The sequence below is a fragment of the Nyctereutes procyonoides genome, unplaced genomic scaffold, assembly GCF_905146905.1.
Source record: "Nyctereutes procyonoides isolate TBG_1078 unplaced genomic scaffold, NYPRO_anot_genome, whole genome shotgun sequence".
NCBI classification, from domain to species: domain Eukaryota; kingdom Metazoa; phylum Chordata; class Mammalia; order Carnivora; family Canidae; genus Nyctereutes; species Nyctereutes procyonoides.
In genome coordinates this window covers 50,509,808-50,523,238 of record NW_026575131.1, presented here as the reverse complement: position 1 = coordinate 50,523,238, position 13,431 = coordinate 50,509,808, and the positions used below count along the sequence as shown (strand labels likewise).

The 13,431-nt window shown below is 56.1% G+C and overlaps 1 protein-coding gene across 7 annotated transcripts in view; it reads left to right on the top strand.

Annotated features, from left to right (window-relative positions):
- The window catches only part of DNM2 (dynamin 2), an 89,379-nt gene that overhangs the window by 65,534 nt on the left and 10,414 nt on the right, over window positions 1-13,431 (top strand). For 5 of the 7 annotated variants that reach the window (XM_055342609.1, XM_055342606.1, XM_055342604.1 and 2 more), the window contains exons 12-15: window positions 837-907; window positions 3,644-3,695; window positions 4,655-4,666; window positions 8,685-8,798. In XM_055342609.1, the coding sequence (XP_055198584.1) occupies window positions 837-907; window positions 3,644-3,695; window positions 4,655-4,666; window positions 8,685-8,798 (249 nt within the window). The remainder of the gene's footprint in view (window positions 1-836; window positions 908-3,643; window positions 3,696-4,654; window positions 4,667-8,684; window positions 8,799-13,431) is intronic. The other 2 variants (XM_055342608.1, XM_055342607.1) reach the window with 1 other exon arrangement.

Genomic DNA, 13,431 nt, shown 5'->3' with positions numbered 1-13,431 from the left:
TGCCCAGAGGCACAGTGAAATGACAGGAAAGGGTAGGGTGTTCTGTAAAGGCCTGTCTTTTACCTTAGATGACATCCCAACTGATGCCTGTGTGCCTGTGTTTGCGTGTTCCATTCTGATGCCCTCACCTGGTCAAACTACCTTTGCTGTTTGCTTGTGGTTTTTCTTTTCTTTCTTTCTTTCTTTCTTTTTTTTTTTTTTAAGTTAGATTTATTTATTCATGAGAGGCACAGAGAGGCAGAGACATAGGCAGAGGGAGAGGGAGAACCAGGCACTCTGCAGGGAGCCTGATTCGGGACTCGATCCCAGGATCCTGAGATCACAACCTGAGCCAAAGGCAGACGCTCAACCACTGAGCCACCCAGGCACCCCACCTTTGCTGTTTTAACAAAGCAGCCCTTACAACATGCCAGGTGCTGCTCTGTAAACACTTGACATGCTGTGAATTATTTAACCCCATGCAGTCGGGCCTCTTGTTGCCCCTTTCAACTGTTTGGTAACACAAGGCCAAGGGTCACACTGCCAGGCAGTGGCCGAGCAAGACTGCAGCCCAGATAGTTAGCCCCAGAGGCCGTGCCTGCAACCAGCACATGACTGCCTCACTCTGCTCTGTTGGCCCAGTCTTTCTTTCTCATGGGGCCCTGAAGTTTCAAAGTACCCACACCCCACTTCCCAGGGTAGGGGTTGGAGGTGAGGTATGGGTGTTCCCCTTCTCATGCGCTGGAAGCAGTATAGTCCCAGCCATCGCCCCCTGCTGGCAGGTATGGGAAGTGTTCTGGCCACAGCCTTCCCTGCCAAGCTTCTCTCCCTACTCATAGTTAACCGTTTTCTTCCAGATTCTTCTTCTGATTGACATCGAGCAGTCCTACATCAACACGAACCACGAGGACTTTATTGGATTTGCCAAGTATGTATTTCTCAGGATAGAGGCTGGTGGGTGGCACGAGTGCCCTGCCCTCAGAGCCGGGCCCCAAGAGAGGTGGTCGATTTGGCTTCCCTCAGCCGACGAGGGCAAGAGGGTCTGTCTGTCAGAGTCCCGGGGTGAAGCATACAGCCATCTGAAAGTACCTGGAAGCTTTCCTGGGCTGATAGCGACCCCCATCATTGTCCTCAACATGCCTCCTGTGGGGCATACCTGAGGCCAGCTGCCTCAGGAAAGGGTGAGGCTGGCAGCGTGCAGTGCTTTACTTTCTGCATGACTTCTCAGAGCCTTTCATAAACTGCGCGGCTTTCCCCAGGCTCCTGCTATCTGCACTTGGCCCTTTCACAGAGCAAGCATCTCAGGGGCTCCAGACTTTGGCTCTGGGGGCTGCTCTTTGGGAATTGCTGTCCAAGCCCTCCATGGCTTCCATCCATACACCATAGATTGAAAACCAGAACCTTCCATGGCACCTCGATAAGGGGCCAGAGCAGGGATCTCTTGTTGGCATAATTAGATATAAATGCTGATGGCCTCAAGTATCATGCCCTCACTGACTCCATCAGCCCCTGGTTCCACCCTCAGTAGGCTCAGGCGTCATGTGGATTCTTGCCTGATGAACCCAACAGAATCACAGAACAATCGGCAGCCAGCTTCCTTGCATTCACTTAGCAAGTGTTTCTGGTGTGTGTTCTCTGTGTCAGGCTCTGTGATACAGCAGTGAGCAAGCACAGACCCAGGTCCCCACCATGCCAGAGACAGACATGCACCAAACCAGTTAAGACACAGTGTAATCACTGCTGGGGTCAGGGCTGTGTGAGGCTTGTGTTGAGTCCAGAGGGCAGCCTTCTGGCCTGGCCTTGGGGTTTCAGGGAGGCTTTCTTGTGGAGAAGTGCCTGTTAGACCCCAGTCTTGGGCTAGCAGGCTGGACAAGAGGATCTTTCACTCAGGGGTCTCTGTGCTGGGCTAAGCAGTTTACTAGGTGGAACATTTAGAGTTGCACTCAACGCAGTTGGTCATCTGTTCTCTGCTGGGCACATGGTAGGTGAGTGGAAAGAATGAATGAACGAATGAAGAGGGCATGACCAGAAGCTTCTTCCCAAGCAAGCCCAGACGAGCCAAAGGCCCTGGTCAGGCTGTCCCTGCTATGGGAGGGCTGGGGGGCCCTGACCGTGGGCCACACCTCAGGTACCCCCTCCTGCATCTCTTCCCCCAGCAGCTGGGTGTGTGTGGGCTGAAAACGCTGGTCCCTCTCGTTGGTTTGCTGCTGTTTTCCTCACCTTGATGTCTCTACTTCTCATACTTCATCCACAGTTCCTTCTCACAATCTCTCCTGTTTTTCCTTTGACCACTCCACTCTTTCCTCTGGATTCCTGGGCCTCCCCACTTCCCCCAGCTGTTATTATACTGAGCAGCTGGTGACCGGGTGGGTATTGCCTGCTGTGTGCCTTTTTCCTGGTGTGTGATTGGGGTCGCCCTTGCTGGGGGCAGGGCCCAGGGTGCCAGGCTCCACCCAGCCCAGGTGCAAGCCATGGTCCTAGCCTTGATGGAGGGGGGGTGTCCCCCAGAGGCCCACTGTATAGCCATGGAGCCAGGCTCGGTGTTTTCTCACTGCCCTCTAAATACGAAAACCAGGGCCCAGAGGAAAAGTTCTATAATAAACTCACTGAATGTTAGGAAAACTGTTGGATAAATTCTTCCCGTTTTTCATGTTCCAACTTTTGCCCATCTAGGAATAGAAGCCTATTTCCTTAACTCTCTCTCCCTCCCTTTCCCTTTCTCTCTCTCTCTCTCTCTCTCTCTCTCTCTCTCTCTCTCTCTCTTTCTTCTATCCAACAGCCAGCTTGGACTTTCAGGTGCAGCCCCAGAGGCAGCCAATAAAGGAATGAAACAAGGTGGTTTGCCTTTTTATATTCTGAAAGTTCCTAAAGCAATATATATTCCTAAAGGAATATCTTATCCCTAAATCAATATGACAAGAAAAGAATTTAAGATGTCTAAGTTGTAGGAGATATCAGTTGTTTGCAGCTAGCGATGGAAAACAGGATGAACAGGGGAGCCGAGTAGATTCCCACATACAAAATATGTTGTGGGAACCTTCATCTGCATGGCTCAGACTAGCTGGGAAACAGGATAGCTGAAGAATAAAAGAGATCAGGGACTGTAGGCAAGTAAGGGACCTTATAGAAACACACCCTGTGGACCTTCTCTCCTTTGAATTGGGCCAAGAGCCATCCAAGATGTTTTCATGGTGGGCAGCTGTCCCTTGGTATGATCTTCCAGGCTGGCTGGCTCTGTGGTCAGAGCCACTGAAGGCTTGGTTCCAGGGTCAGGGATGGGAAGAGAGAGTGGGAAAAAGCCTCAGGTTTTACCCCCAAACAGCCTGGTGCCCAGGTTACCCTGAAGCCACTATGGCCACCTCCCAGTCACCTGGGAGTCCAGCTTCTCATGCCCCCACTTTGGAGGCTGGGGCCCTTGACTCCTGGAATTAGCTAGTGCTCTTGGGAGTGGTCAAGGCCAGGGCCTCGAAGCCTCAGTTTAACTAAATACATTTTCTCATTGCATGAGCCCAACTCTTTTCCTTGGGCAGCCCCTTGTGTTTAAGGGGCTTCTCTCTGCCTCTGCCCTTAGCTGGCCACTTGGCCCCCCACAAGGGGGAGAGAACCCTGCACCACGTCCCTCCCACATGTCGCCACATGAGTCCTCTCTCTGCTTTGTTTTCAGCGCCCAGCAGAGGAGCACCCAGCTGAACAAGAAGAGAGCCATCCCCAACCAGGTAGCCCGCCCCTCCACAGCCCATAGCTCTACCCTTGGGGGTGGATATGGGTACTTAGGGACCACTGAGCCCAATGATGGTGCCTAGCTCATGGCTTGTCCCACCAGACCCTTCACCCCCACTTCCCAGCCTCTTGAGTCTGTTCATGTTTTGATGTTTCGGGAAACCTATCTTTGAGCTGAAGCTCTGGCACAGGCTTAGGGGCAAATTTGTACACCCAGAAGGCCCTGTCCTGATATCCAAGGCCACACTTAGAACTTGACCCTTGAGAGAGGAGCAGCCCAGTCATCCATGGGTGTCTGCAGCCAGATTGGGTTCCCATCCCTAGCCCCAGGGACTTGGAATATGTGGAAGGGCTGGTTGGGAGGCTGCAGTGTGATAAGCAGTCCTGGGGAGCCTGAGGGCACTTTGAACCCCATACCTGGTGAAGCCCAGAGCCACATGAAAGGTTTTCTGCCTTGATGTCATGTCCCAGCCAGAGGCCTTAGGCATGAACAATATGAACAGCTTCATATATGCCGGTATCAGGTGCCTCTTTTTTATCTTTAAGAAAACACATCATCTTGCAAAAACTTCTGCCAGTGCCCATCCCGCTTCTCCACATTAGATGGGGTGGGAGTGGGGGGGCGGGGGCAGGAGCTCTGCTATCCTGCACGATTATAGAGCCCTCTGGAAAAGAAGGATGTAACCACTGCATGATTTTTTTGCGCTTGCCGTAGGTAATACATATGTTGTTGCTTTTTTGTTTCGGGAGATGATAATGAATTAAATATTAACACCATGAATATAATTAATAGCATGTAATTTTTTTTCTTTTGCTGTTTTTTTCCCTGCTCTTCTCTCCTCCCATTTTTGTGCTTTTCTTGCTTTTTCTCTGTCCCCTCATGTCCCTTACGTTTCTCTTCCTCTGCCTGCTCTTCTTTGATTTTACCCACAATCCTAACTTTGCATTTTCAAAGGGGGAGATCTTGGTAAGTACCCACCTAGCGTGGTAGCAAACATTAGAGAACCTGAGAGTGGTGGAGACCCCGCCACCCCGTAATGGTCCCTTCACCCCAAAATAACAGAACGACTAAAAATCAAGCTAACCTCAAAACTGCCTGCCATGGCCAGCGCCCGCCGGACTCCGTATTGCCCTGGGCATAAGCTGACTCACACAGACACTAACCTGACCACCATCCTTGTAGGAGGCCCACCCCTCCAGCCTGTTCCTGACACATTTAGCTAGTTTCCTATAGGTCAGGGATGGCAAATACTCAGCTAACACCCCTGCGCTTCCCTTCCCTCACATCTCTGGCCAGGGAAAGTTTTGCTTAAGCTCTGCTGGAACTCTGTATTGCCACTGCCACCACTCCAGTGCAGACATCACCATGCAGAAATCTCATCCTGCACTCATGGCAGACATTACTAATTGATCCAGCATTCTTTCCTCCGGCCCTGGGCTGGTGGCAGACATAGCTAATCAATCTCGGTATTCTCTCCTGAGCACGCCGCCACTCCCCATTCTGTGGCAGATGTGACACAACTGGTCAGAGGATTTCTTTTTTCCACATGATAGCTTTGCATGTGACATCTGTCCTTGCACCCACAAGAGACATGACTGGATTGCACAGGGAACTCTCTCCTGGATGCTGCCATGATCCTTCTGTCCCCATGGCAGATATGATGATTTATGAGACTGTTCTGTTCCATTTGCTCCCTTCCCTTGTATTTTGCCTGCGGCAGACATCACTAATTGATCCTAGCACCCTTTCCTGGTGCATCCGGAATTCTCACTTTGAAGCCTCACTATGGTGGCAGCCACCCACTGATCAGTGTGGCCACCCACGATGAATGGTATTTGCCATCCCTGGTATAGGGAACACCTCCTCTCCGTGTGTGGCCGAGCCCAGGCCAGCCCAGTGGGGAGCAGGTGGTGCTCCCGCCTACGAGGTGAGCCATTTTCAAGGCGCTCCCTTTCAGGCAGCTAGCTGGCTTTCAGCCCCAGCTCTGCACCCCAGAGAGCAAGGCCTGGGCCTCCTGCTCCGGGATATTCCCCCACCGCTGGCCACTGAGGCGTTGGGCGGCCTGGCTGCTGCCCTCTGGAAGGGATCTTCTGGTGAGCCCCAGGGGGGTATTCGCAGTAGCTGAGCTGATCCTGGGTCAGGGCTGCACTGCACCTGGGGCCTGGAAGGTGCAGAAAGAGCCCACTCTTGGCAGGGTCGGGTGGGGGCAGTGGCAGGAGGAATGGCTGGTCCTTAGGCCTGTGGTTCCAGTTTTTTCCCCATGTCGTCCTTGATCCTCTTTGAACTCCAACTGTTGCCTCCCTCCAGACAGCCCAGGGGCTTGGTTCCCCTTGCACCCCAAGAGGTTTAGCCATTCTTTTCCTGCCAGATTCCACGTCCCCAGCCACGAAGCCCAGCCTTGCCTCGTCCATCAAGGCTGTGGACCCCTGGGTCTCCCAGCCCTGGTTTCCATCCCTTTCCTGGGCGACTCAGGCCGAGACCCTCACCCGGGAGGAGGCTGACCCACCCTGCCGCCAGCCCCAGCTTGCTGCTTCCTGCCTGTCACCCATGCTGCCCCTGGCGGCCCTTCCTCCCATCCCTGGCGTGCCTGCATGCCTGTCGCTGTGCACCCTAGAGCGTGGGAGCCTGCCTGCCTCTTCTGTCCCCCCACCCCCCTCCTTCTAAGCCAGGCCCCTGGGGCACAAGTCTGGCTTTTGGAAAAGGAGGCCCAACTCCCTCTCCTCCAGACTCAGCGTGTGTGTCTGCAGCCCACAGCCTGCCCCTCCCTAGGGTAGGATTTCGTCTCTAACCCCACTTGGCTCCCATGAGGACGGCTCTCTGGGCAGCTCGAGGGGAAGGGGACCTTGGAGGCTTCTCCAGGCCCACCCAGCAGCCTCCTGCCTTGAGGCTCGGGTGTGCCATTCTAGGTCCTGGCAGTGCCTCTGCCCCATGCCCCCACCCCTCACCCCCCACCCCCACGGCATGGCCAGGGCCCTGTCTGCCAGCTCTGACTGCTGCTCACTGAGGGTGGAGTGGGGCACACCTGCCCCCTTGGAAGCTGGGCTGGGCCCTGGACTAGAGAGGCTTTGCCATGTGAAGATTTCTCTCCCAGGGAGCACCGACCACCTGTGCTCCACCCCCTGCTCCCCTTCCCCTGGCTATCAGTGCCGGAAGTTTAGAAGTATCTACTGGGGTTGGGCTAGGACAAGGCAGGCCCTGCCCTGCCCCCTGGAGTGGGGAAGGAAGGAGCCACTATGAACACTGGGACCCACACTGCTCTGAGGCAGGGTGTAATTGCTGGAGCCAGGGGCTCTTTCCCTGATCATATGTAGGATGGCCTCGGCCTGAGTCTGAAGACCTGCCTTGCCCCCAGCGTGACCAGACATCCCCCTTTGCCTGGACCTGGGGGTATTCCCAGGACTTCAGATATTCAGTGCTAAACCAGGGTGCCCTGGGAGGATACCATGACCTTACTGGGGCCTCTGCCACCTTGCCCACCAGGCAGCCCATGGTTGGGCAGGTGCCAGAAGTCTCTGCCCACTCCCTGGGGGGGATAAGTCTCCCAGGTACTCTGATCATCTTTAGGAAGCCTTAAGAAAGGCTGCCAGCTGGCATTCCGTGCCATCCCCAGCCTGGAGAAGGGCTTCTGTGCGGTACGGGGTCCCTGGGCACATGCTGGCCACCTCCACCTCCATGGCCTCTGAGACTCAGAGCCTAATTCCAACCATAGGAATGGAACAGGTGGCTCTGTTGAGATTTTACAGGTCTGGGGACAGGTTAGAGGGCAGGAGATGAAGTCTCCCTTGAGACCCACCCATTAGGAAGCCACGTAGGCCCCAGAGTCATCCCTGGAGCCATATCTCCCATGCTTTTGCCACGCCCCACCCTGGGGGACCCACCAGTCCATCCCAGCTGTCCTTGGCCGCACCTCAGTAGCTTGGCCTGGTCTGTTGCGCCTGGGCCCTAGGCAGCCCTGTCTGTGCCTCCATGTGCTTCCTGCTGCCCTGGGGTCCCCAATCCAGAGTGATGGGTAGCTCCGGCCCACACACACCTCCATGACCCAGGGAACATAGGACCATGGCCCCCCAGGCTGCCTACGTGTAGCAGTCAGGTGAGTCCTCTGCGTAGGCCTGGGTTCTGCCTCCTACTCAGATGACAGCTACAGCCAGATGAGCCTCATCCAGGGGACCTGCCAGCCCAGAACCTTAACATGTCAGAAAACTCGGACAGCTACCGTGTTTGAAGCCAGCGTGGGGCATGATCCCCTGCAGATTCCCCAGGCTCAGGCTTGAACCTTTGGCCTCAGCTTTCTGGGTGGAAGCATCCCTTCATCCTATACTCTGGAAGGAGCCTGTGGGGAAGGGAGCCCCAGGACAGACTGGCCACTCAGAACAGGTCCCTTTGGTCACCGAGTGCCCACCCAAGTAAGCCGGGCAGGTGAGCCAACAGACTGGGCAGCAGAGTTGATGCTGTATGTTGAGCCTCTGCTGGTCAGCCACAAGAGGAGAGAGGAAGAACCACTCCATCTTGTGGCAGTTTCTCCAGCCTTCCTTCGACAGCCGTCTTCCAGAGCATGCGAGGGACAAGGTCTGAGGGCCTCATGGTACCTGCATCTTGCAGGTGTGATTGCTCCAGGGTTTCATCCCATGTGACACAAATACAGGCCAGGGACCTCTCCTGGGCCCCTTCTAGCCAGGCATACCTTTTCTTGCCCATGCTAACCAAACTTAACCTCGTGTGCAGGGGGTCTCCCGGGGGCCTGGTTCCCTGTTGCCCCTGGGCCTGCAAGTGAGTATGTGTGCCCTGTGTCTGCCTGGGCGTCCCATGTTGGTTTCCAGTGGGAAATGCTTAGGGGCAAAGTGGAGTTGGGTCACCTGGCTTCGGGCTGGCGGTGGCTGTCATGGTCCCTCTTCCTTACTGGGGACAAAGGTACTGGCCACTGCACAGGGGTGGGCCGGGCGGGGTGGCAGGCTTTGTCCTCTGAGCAACACCCTCCCCCCCCCAGGTGATCCGCAGGGGCTGGCTAACCATCAACAACATTAGCCTGATGAAGGGCGGCTCCAAGGAGTACTGGTTTGTGCTGACAGCCGAGTCTCTGTCCTGGTACAAGGATGAGGAGGTGAGTGGCTGGGGGACAGGGCAGTGGGACTAGGATGGGTGGGTGCTTACTCATTCACCCTGGTTCATTCAAGATGGTCTCCCTGAGTTGGGTATCCCAGAGCTCCCGCCGAGAACGGTAATGGCCTGGCTGCACCTCTCTGCCCCCCAAGGGGTCCAGCCTGGTGGCTGCTCCACTCCTCCAGGCAGAAAGGGAGATGGGGGAGGGGAGCCCTCGGCAGGCTGGAAACTGACCTCAGCCTCTGAGGTCACTGTAAGGTATCCCTGGTTCTCAGAGGAAGCAGGGCCCTAGGTCAGGGACTCAGGCTCACAGCCAGGCCACTGAGGTGCTGGGTTTCCAAGGACTACAGCCTGCCCCGGCTCAGCCAAGCGCTTACCCTCCTTGGGCTCCTGCTTCCCCGTCTACGAAGTGGAGTGGAATGGCTCCTGGGACAGGCCTAGCTATAGTGTCTGTCTGTATTTTTAAATATTTTATTTTATTTCTATTTTTAAAAATTCTTTGTTTTCCCTAAATTCAATTGATTAACATACAGTGTATTATTAGTGTCAGAGGTAAGTCCAGTGACTCATCAGTTGGATTAGTGTGTGTCTTTAGAGCATTCCACGTGTGCTTGTCCTTTTCCAAAGGGCGTGGGGAGGCCTCTGGGACCAGCATCAGGAACACTGACCACAGGGTTTAGCATCGTGTGCCGCCTTGTACTACTGCAGGCTCCATGAACCTGTGCCAGGGGCTCGAGTTCTTGCGCCCCCAGCTCAACGGGCAGCCTCTGGGGCAGTGCTGCTGCCTGGCCCCTTCTCCACCTCCACTTCTCTGTGGCTTTGCTCAGTTCTCTTAACAACCTGGCCTTGGTTAGCTGCCTGGGAACAATACCACTCCAGGGTGACTGCCTGTTGCTGCCCCAGTGGGGGCTGGGTTGGCTTCTGAAGGTCCCAAGTGAAGGGCACTGCATTTCTGTCATTTTCCTGGGCTGTCTTATGGAAGGTCCATGGGCTTTCCCTGTTGGCCAGGGCAGTATTAGGCGTGACAGTGGCCCCAATATGAAGGCACTTACAGAGACAGGAGTCTGTTTTTTGCCTGCGTCCTGGTGAGCTTGGCAGGCTTGGGCCGTGAGGCTGTGCAGGGCCCAAGCTCCACCTTCCCCACTGTCAACTTAACATGTGTCTCCCCATCGTGGTCCCAGATCCCCTCCCTCCCCCGGGTCCATCACATTCCAGCAGCCTGAAGAAGGGAGAGAAGGGCCTGATGAGGAAGGGACATGTGTCACTCTGCCCCAACCCCTGATCACAGTCTAGTCCCGTGGCCACTGTGTGTCCTGCTCACCTGGGATCACACAACTCTTGTTTATGAAATCCCTGCTGTGTGCCAGGCTTGCTGACTTGAAGAGCCCACCTTGGCCACATTTTCCTCAGGAAATCCTTATATTCCCATTTGTCAGTGAGGAATCAGACCCCAAGCAGTGACTTGTTCTGTGTCACAGAGTGGGGAAGGGTCCTCACGGGAGGGGTGGGTGGGTACAGGGCATGTGCTCTCTGCCCTGAGAGCCACCTCAGCCTTGGCCTGACCCTCCCTCATGGCCAGACACCACTCCTCTGAGGGAGGGTGTTTAGGGGTGAAATGTCATCATCCCACGGGACACCAGGCTAGAGATTCATCCTGGAAAGTTCCAGGAGCATCAGGAACCCTGATCCTCCTGAAGGACCCCATCTGGCTGCTGTTTCTAAACTGGGCAAGGGCGTGCCCAGGACCACAGAGCCTCACAGGGTTGAGATGTAGCATAAGGGTGACCAGGCGCTCCTTCAGGAACCCTCGTAGCCAGATCAGCTTCTCAAAATGGCCGGGGTGAGGGCGGGTGGGGATGACGCTTGTGCATCTTCTCCCTCTTTCCGCCCCAGTCGTCTGCAACCCAGTCTGCTCTGCTGCAAGGGCTGCCAGGCCGGCCAAGGGCTGGTCTTTACCTTGGGCCCAGGCATCTCCACCCAGGGTGCCAGGCTTTGCCATAGCCTCGGGCAGCTGGAGAGGGACTTTGGGCTCAAACCCCATCCTGGCAGTTCCCGGCAAGTCTGATTTTAAGAGCTTTTTTCAGTGTAGGAGGGAGTCCTTCATTTTCCCCTCATGTAGGGGTCAAAAGCAGGAACCCCAGACCCTCCGGTGGGCCCAGCCCAAAGGCACAGAAGCGTCGGGCGGGAGGAGGGTGGAGCGCCTGCCGCCAGTAACGAGAACCAGCAGGCCCGTGAAAGGGGCCCTGTGTGCGCCCCAGACACAAAGCAGGCTAAGATTGGGAGGGGCAGGAGCCCGATCCCCACAGCGCAGGGACCCTCAGAGTTGCATACGTGGCAGCTAAGCCCCTGAAGATCAGGCCCCCTTCTCAGAGACGCCTCAGAGAGGCAGAACGCATTTCTTTATTTTGAAAAAGCACTGAGAGGAAGCAGTTACAATGTGGGGTAGGAATAGGGGACCCAGCCAGCCAGCGCCCCCAACCCCTCAGCTGGCGGCAGGCTACCTCTGCCTCTCCCTGGCAGCTCTGCTCCCCCCCAGGCCCTTCCCGACTCCCCAATCCTCTGTCCCCATCTCCACCCCAGTGGGAAGCAGGGCGGTGGACGATGACACTCACCTCCGGGGCTGCCTCTCTGTGGAGGTGGCAGCAAGTTTGGGGGGGTGCCCATCCTGATGCGCCGCTTGCCCGAGCCCAGCCTAACCAATGTGCAGACTACTGTACACATTCAGAGCCCCCTGAACAGGTAGTCTGAACACTGGGTTGGCGGGGCCGGCTGTCCATGCTGCAGGCCCCCCGGGCCAGGGGAGGCAGGGGGCAAGGAGGGCTGCCGCGCCCCAGCCCCTCGGAGCAGACGAGGAGGCCACTGCCTGCGCCGATCCACTTCGTCTCTTCTGACGTGGCACGGCTGGGGCCGGCTCGCATCTGGAGAAAGTTGTGGGTTTGCAGGAAATCCTAAGGAGGGGGTTGGGGAGCGGGTGGGCGTGGGCGGGAGGGAGGGTTTGGGTCTGTGGCCTGTGTGTGCAGGCGAAGGTCTCTTTAGGGGTCGGGTGGGGGCGGGGTGCCCGCACGCCTGTGTCTCTGTGTGTGTTTGTGTTCTGTGTGTGCGTGTCAGCAGGATCAGGAAGGCAGCCGCTGTGCTCTGGGCGGAATCACACTATAAACAGTTCCAGATGTGGCGTCTCGCTCAGGGCCCAGAAGGACTGTGACTCAGTTACTTGGCCTGGCCGACTGACTGGAAGCTTCCTGCCTCTTGACACATCAGGGTGGGGACGGCAAAGGCCCTTCCACAGTCTTCCGGGCGGGGAACCCCTCCCTGGGCCCCTTCTAAAGCCCCCAAGATTTTTCTCCAGGAAGGGGTTGGGCCCTGGGCCTGGCCCAGAGCCTTTCTTTGCCACCCTCCTTTCTCGGGCTCCCAGAACTCAGCAGGAACGGGGGTTTCCCACCTCCATGGCCACTGGGTCCCTCTTCTGTCCCTCAGTGCAGCTCGGCCGGAAGGGGCACTCTGCCTTGCTTCCTCCTCTGCCAGAGCCCCGTGAACTGACTCTAGAGCCCTGAGAATGAGAAACACATGCACAAAAGGATACCCTAGTGCCTCAGAGACTCGCCTTAACCGTCACCCTGCACAAGGAGGCCAGGACTTTCCTGTGGAAACTGAGGCAGCAATGGGGAGTGACTTACTGGAGGGGTGGAGCCCATCGGAGCTCCTAAGGCTTCAGGACCAAGCCCCTGCACCAAGCCTGCTGCTCACTCCTGCCTCTCTCTCTGTCGCCCTGAAACTTTGAGCCAGGCCCCACCTACCAGGGAGCCTCTGGCCCCCTTTCCCTCCATCACTGTGGCTGCTTTGGAATTTGGAGGCAGCAGCCATATTGGGCTTGGTTCTGGGGCCTTTCAGTACACAGGGACAAAACAGGTGACAAGAAGCGAACTCCTGGAGTAGGGAGATGGGGTCTCCTCTCCCAAGATGCCTGGAGGTATAAGAAAGGGTGGTGGGCAGAACCTGGTTTTGGAGCACACGGACCTGGCTTCTGAAGCCCTGCTGTGTGGCCCTGGGCAGCCACCTTCCCTGTCTGAGCTTCCCTCTCTAAGCATGGTGCTTCCCTGGCAGAGATAGGGGAAGGTCATCAGAGTTACTGTGGGTCACGTGGGCATGGGAACCAGGCGATCCTGATGCACTGTGATACTGCTCTCTGGTTTCCTGATGTAGAAAACTTGTTCGTGCACCCCCCACCCCACGCCCCCCATTTGGGGAGATATAAGATAATGCATCTGTAGGCCCCAGCCCCATGCTGGGGGGTACAGTAGGTGCTTGGCCACCATTGGTGAGGGAACATGGACTTCCGTGACACATATCCTCTGTGAGCTGCCTCCCCTGCAGTCATCAGGACTGCTGTGCCAGGCACTCAGTGGGCACCTCATGAACAGGACTGCCCTTAGGAAGCGAGGGACACTTATTTGGCTTTGGAGTTCAGGCATGACCTCAAGGGGGCACACGTTCAGCTTCAGGATCATCTGAAGCTAATGAATTTTAAATCCCAGCCCCAACTCTGACCTGACCCCACTTGACCTTAGCCTCCCTCTCTGTAAAATGGGATCATGGTGGTAACTCAGTTATAGGCTTGTTGTGAAGATGTTGTACTT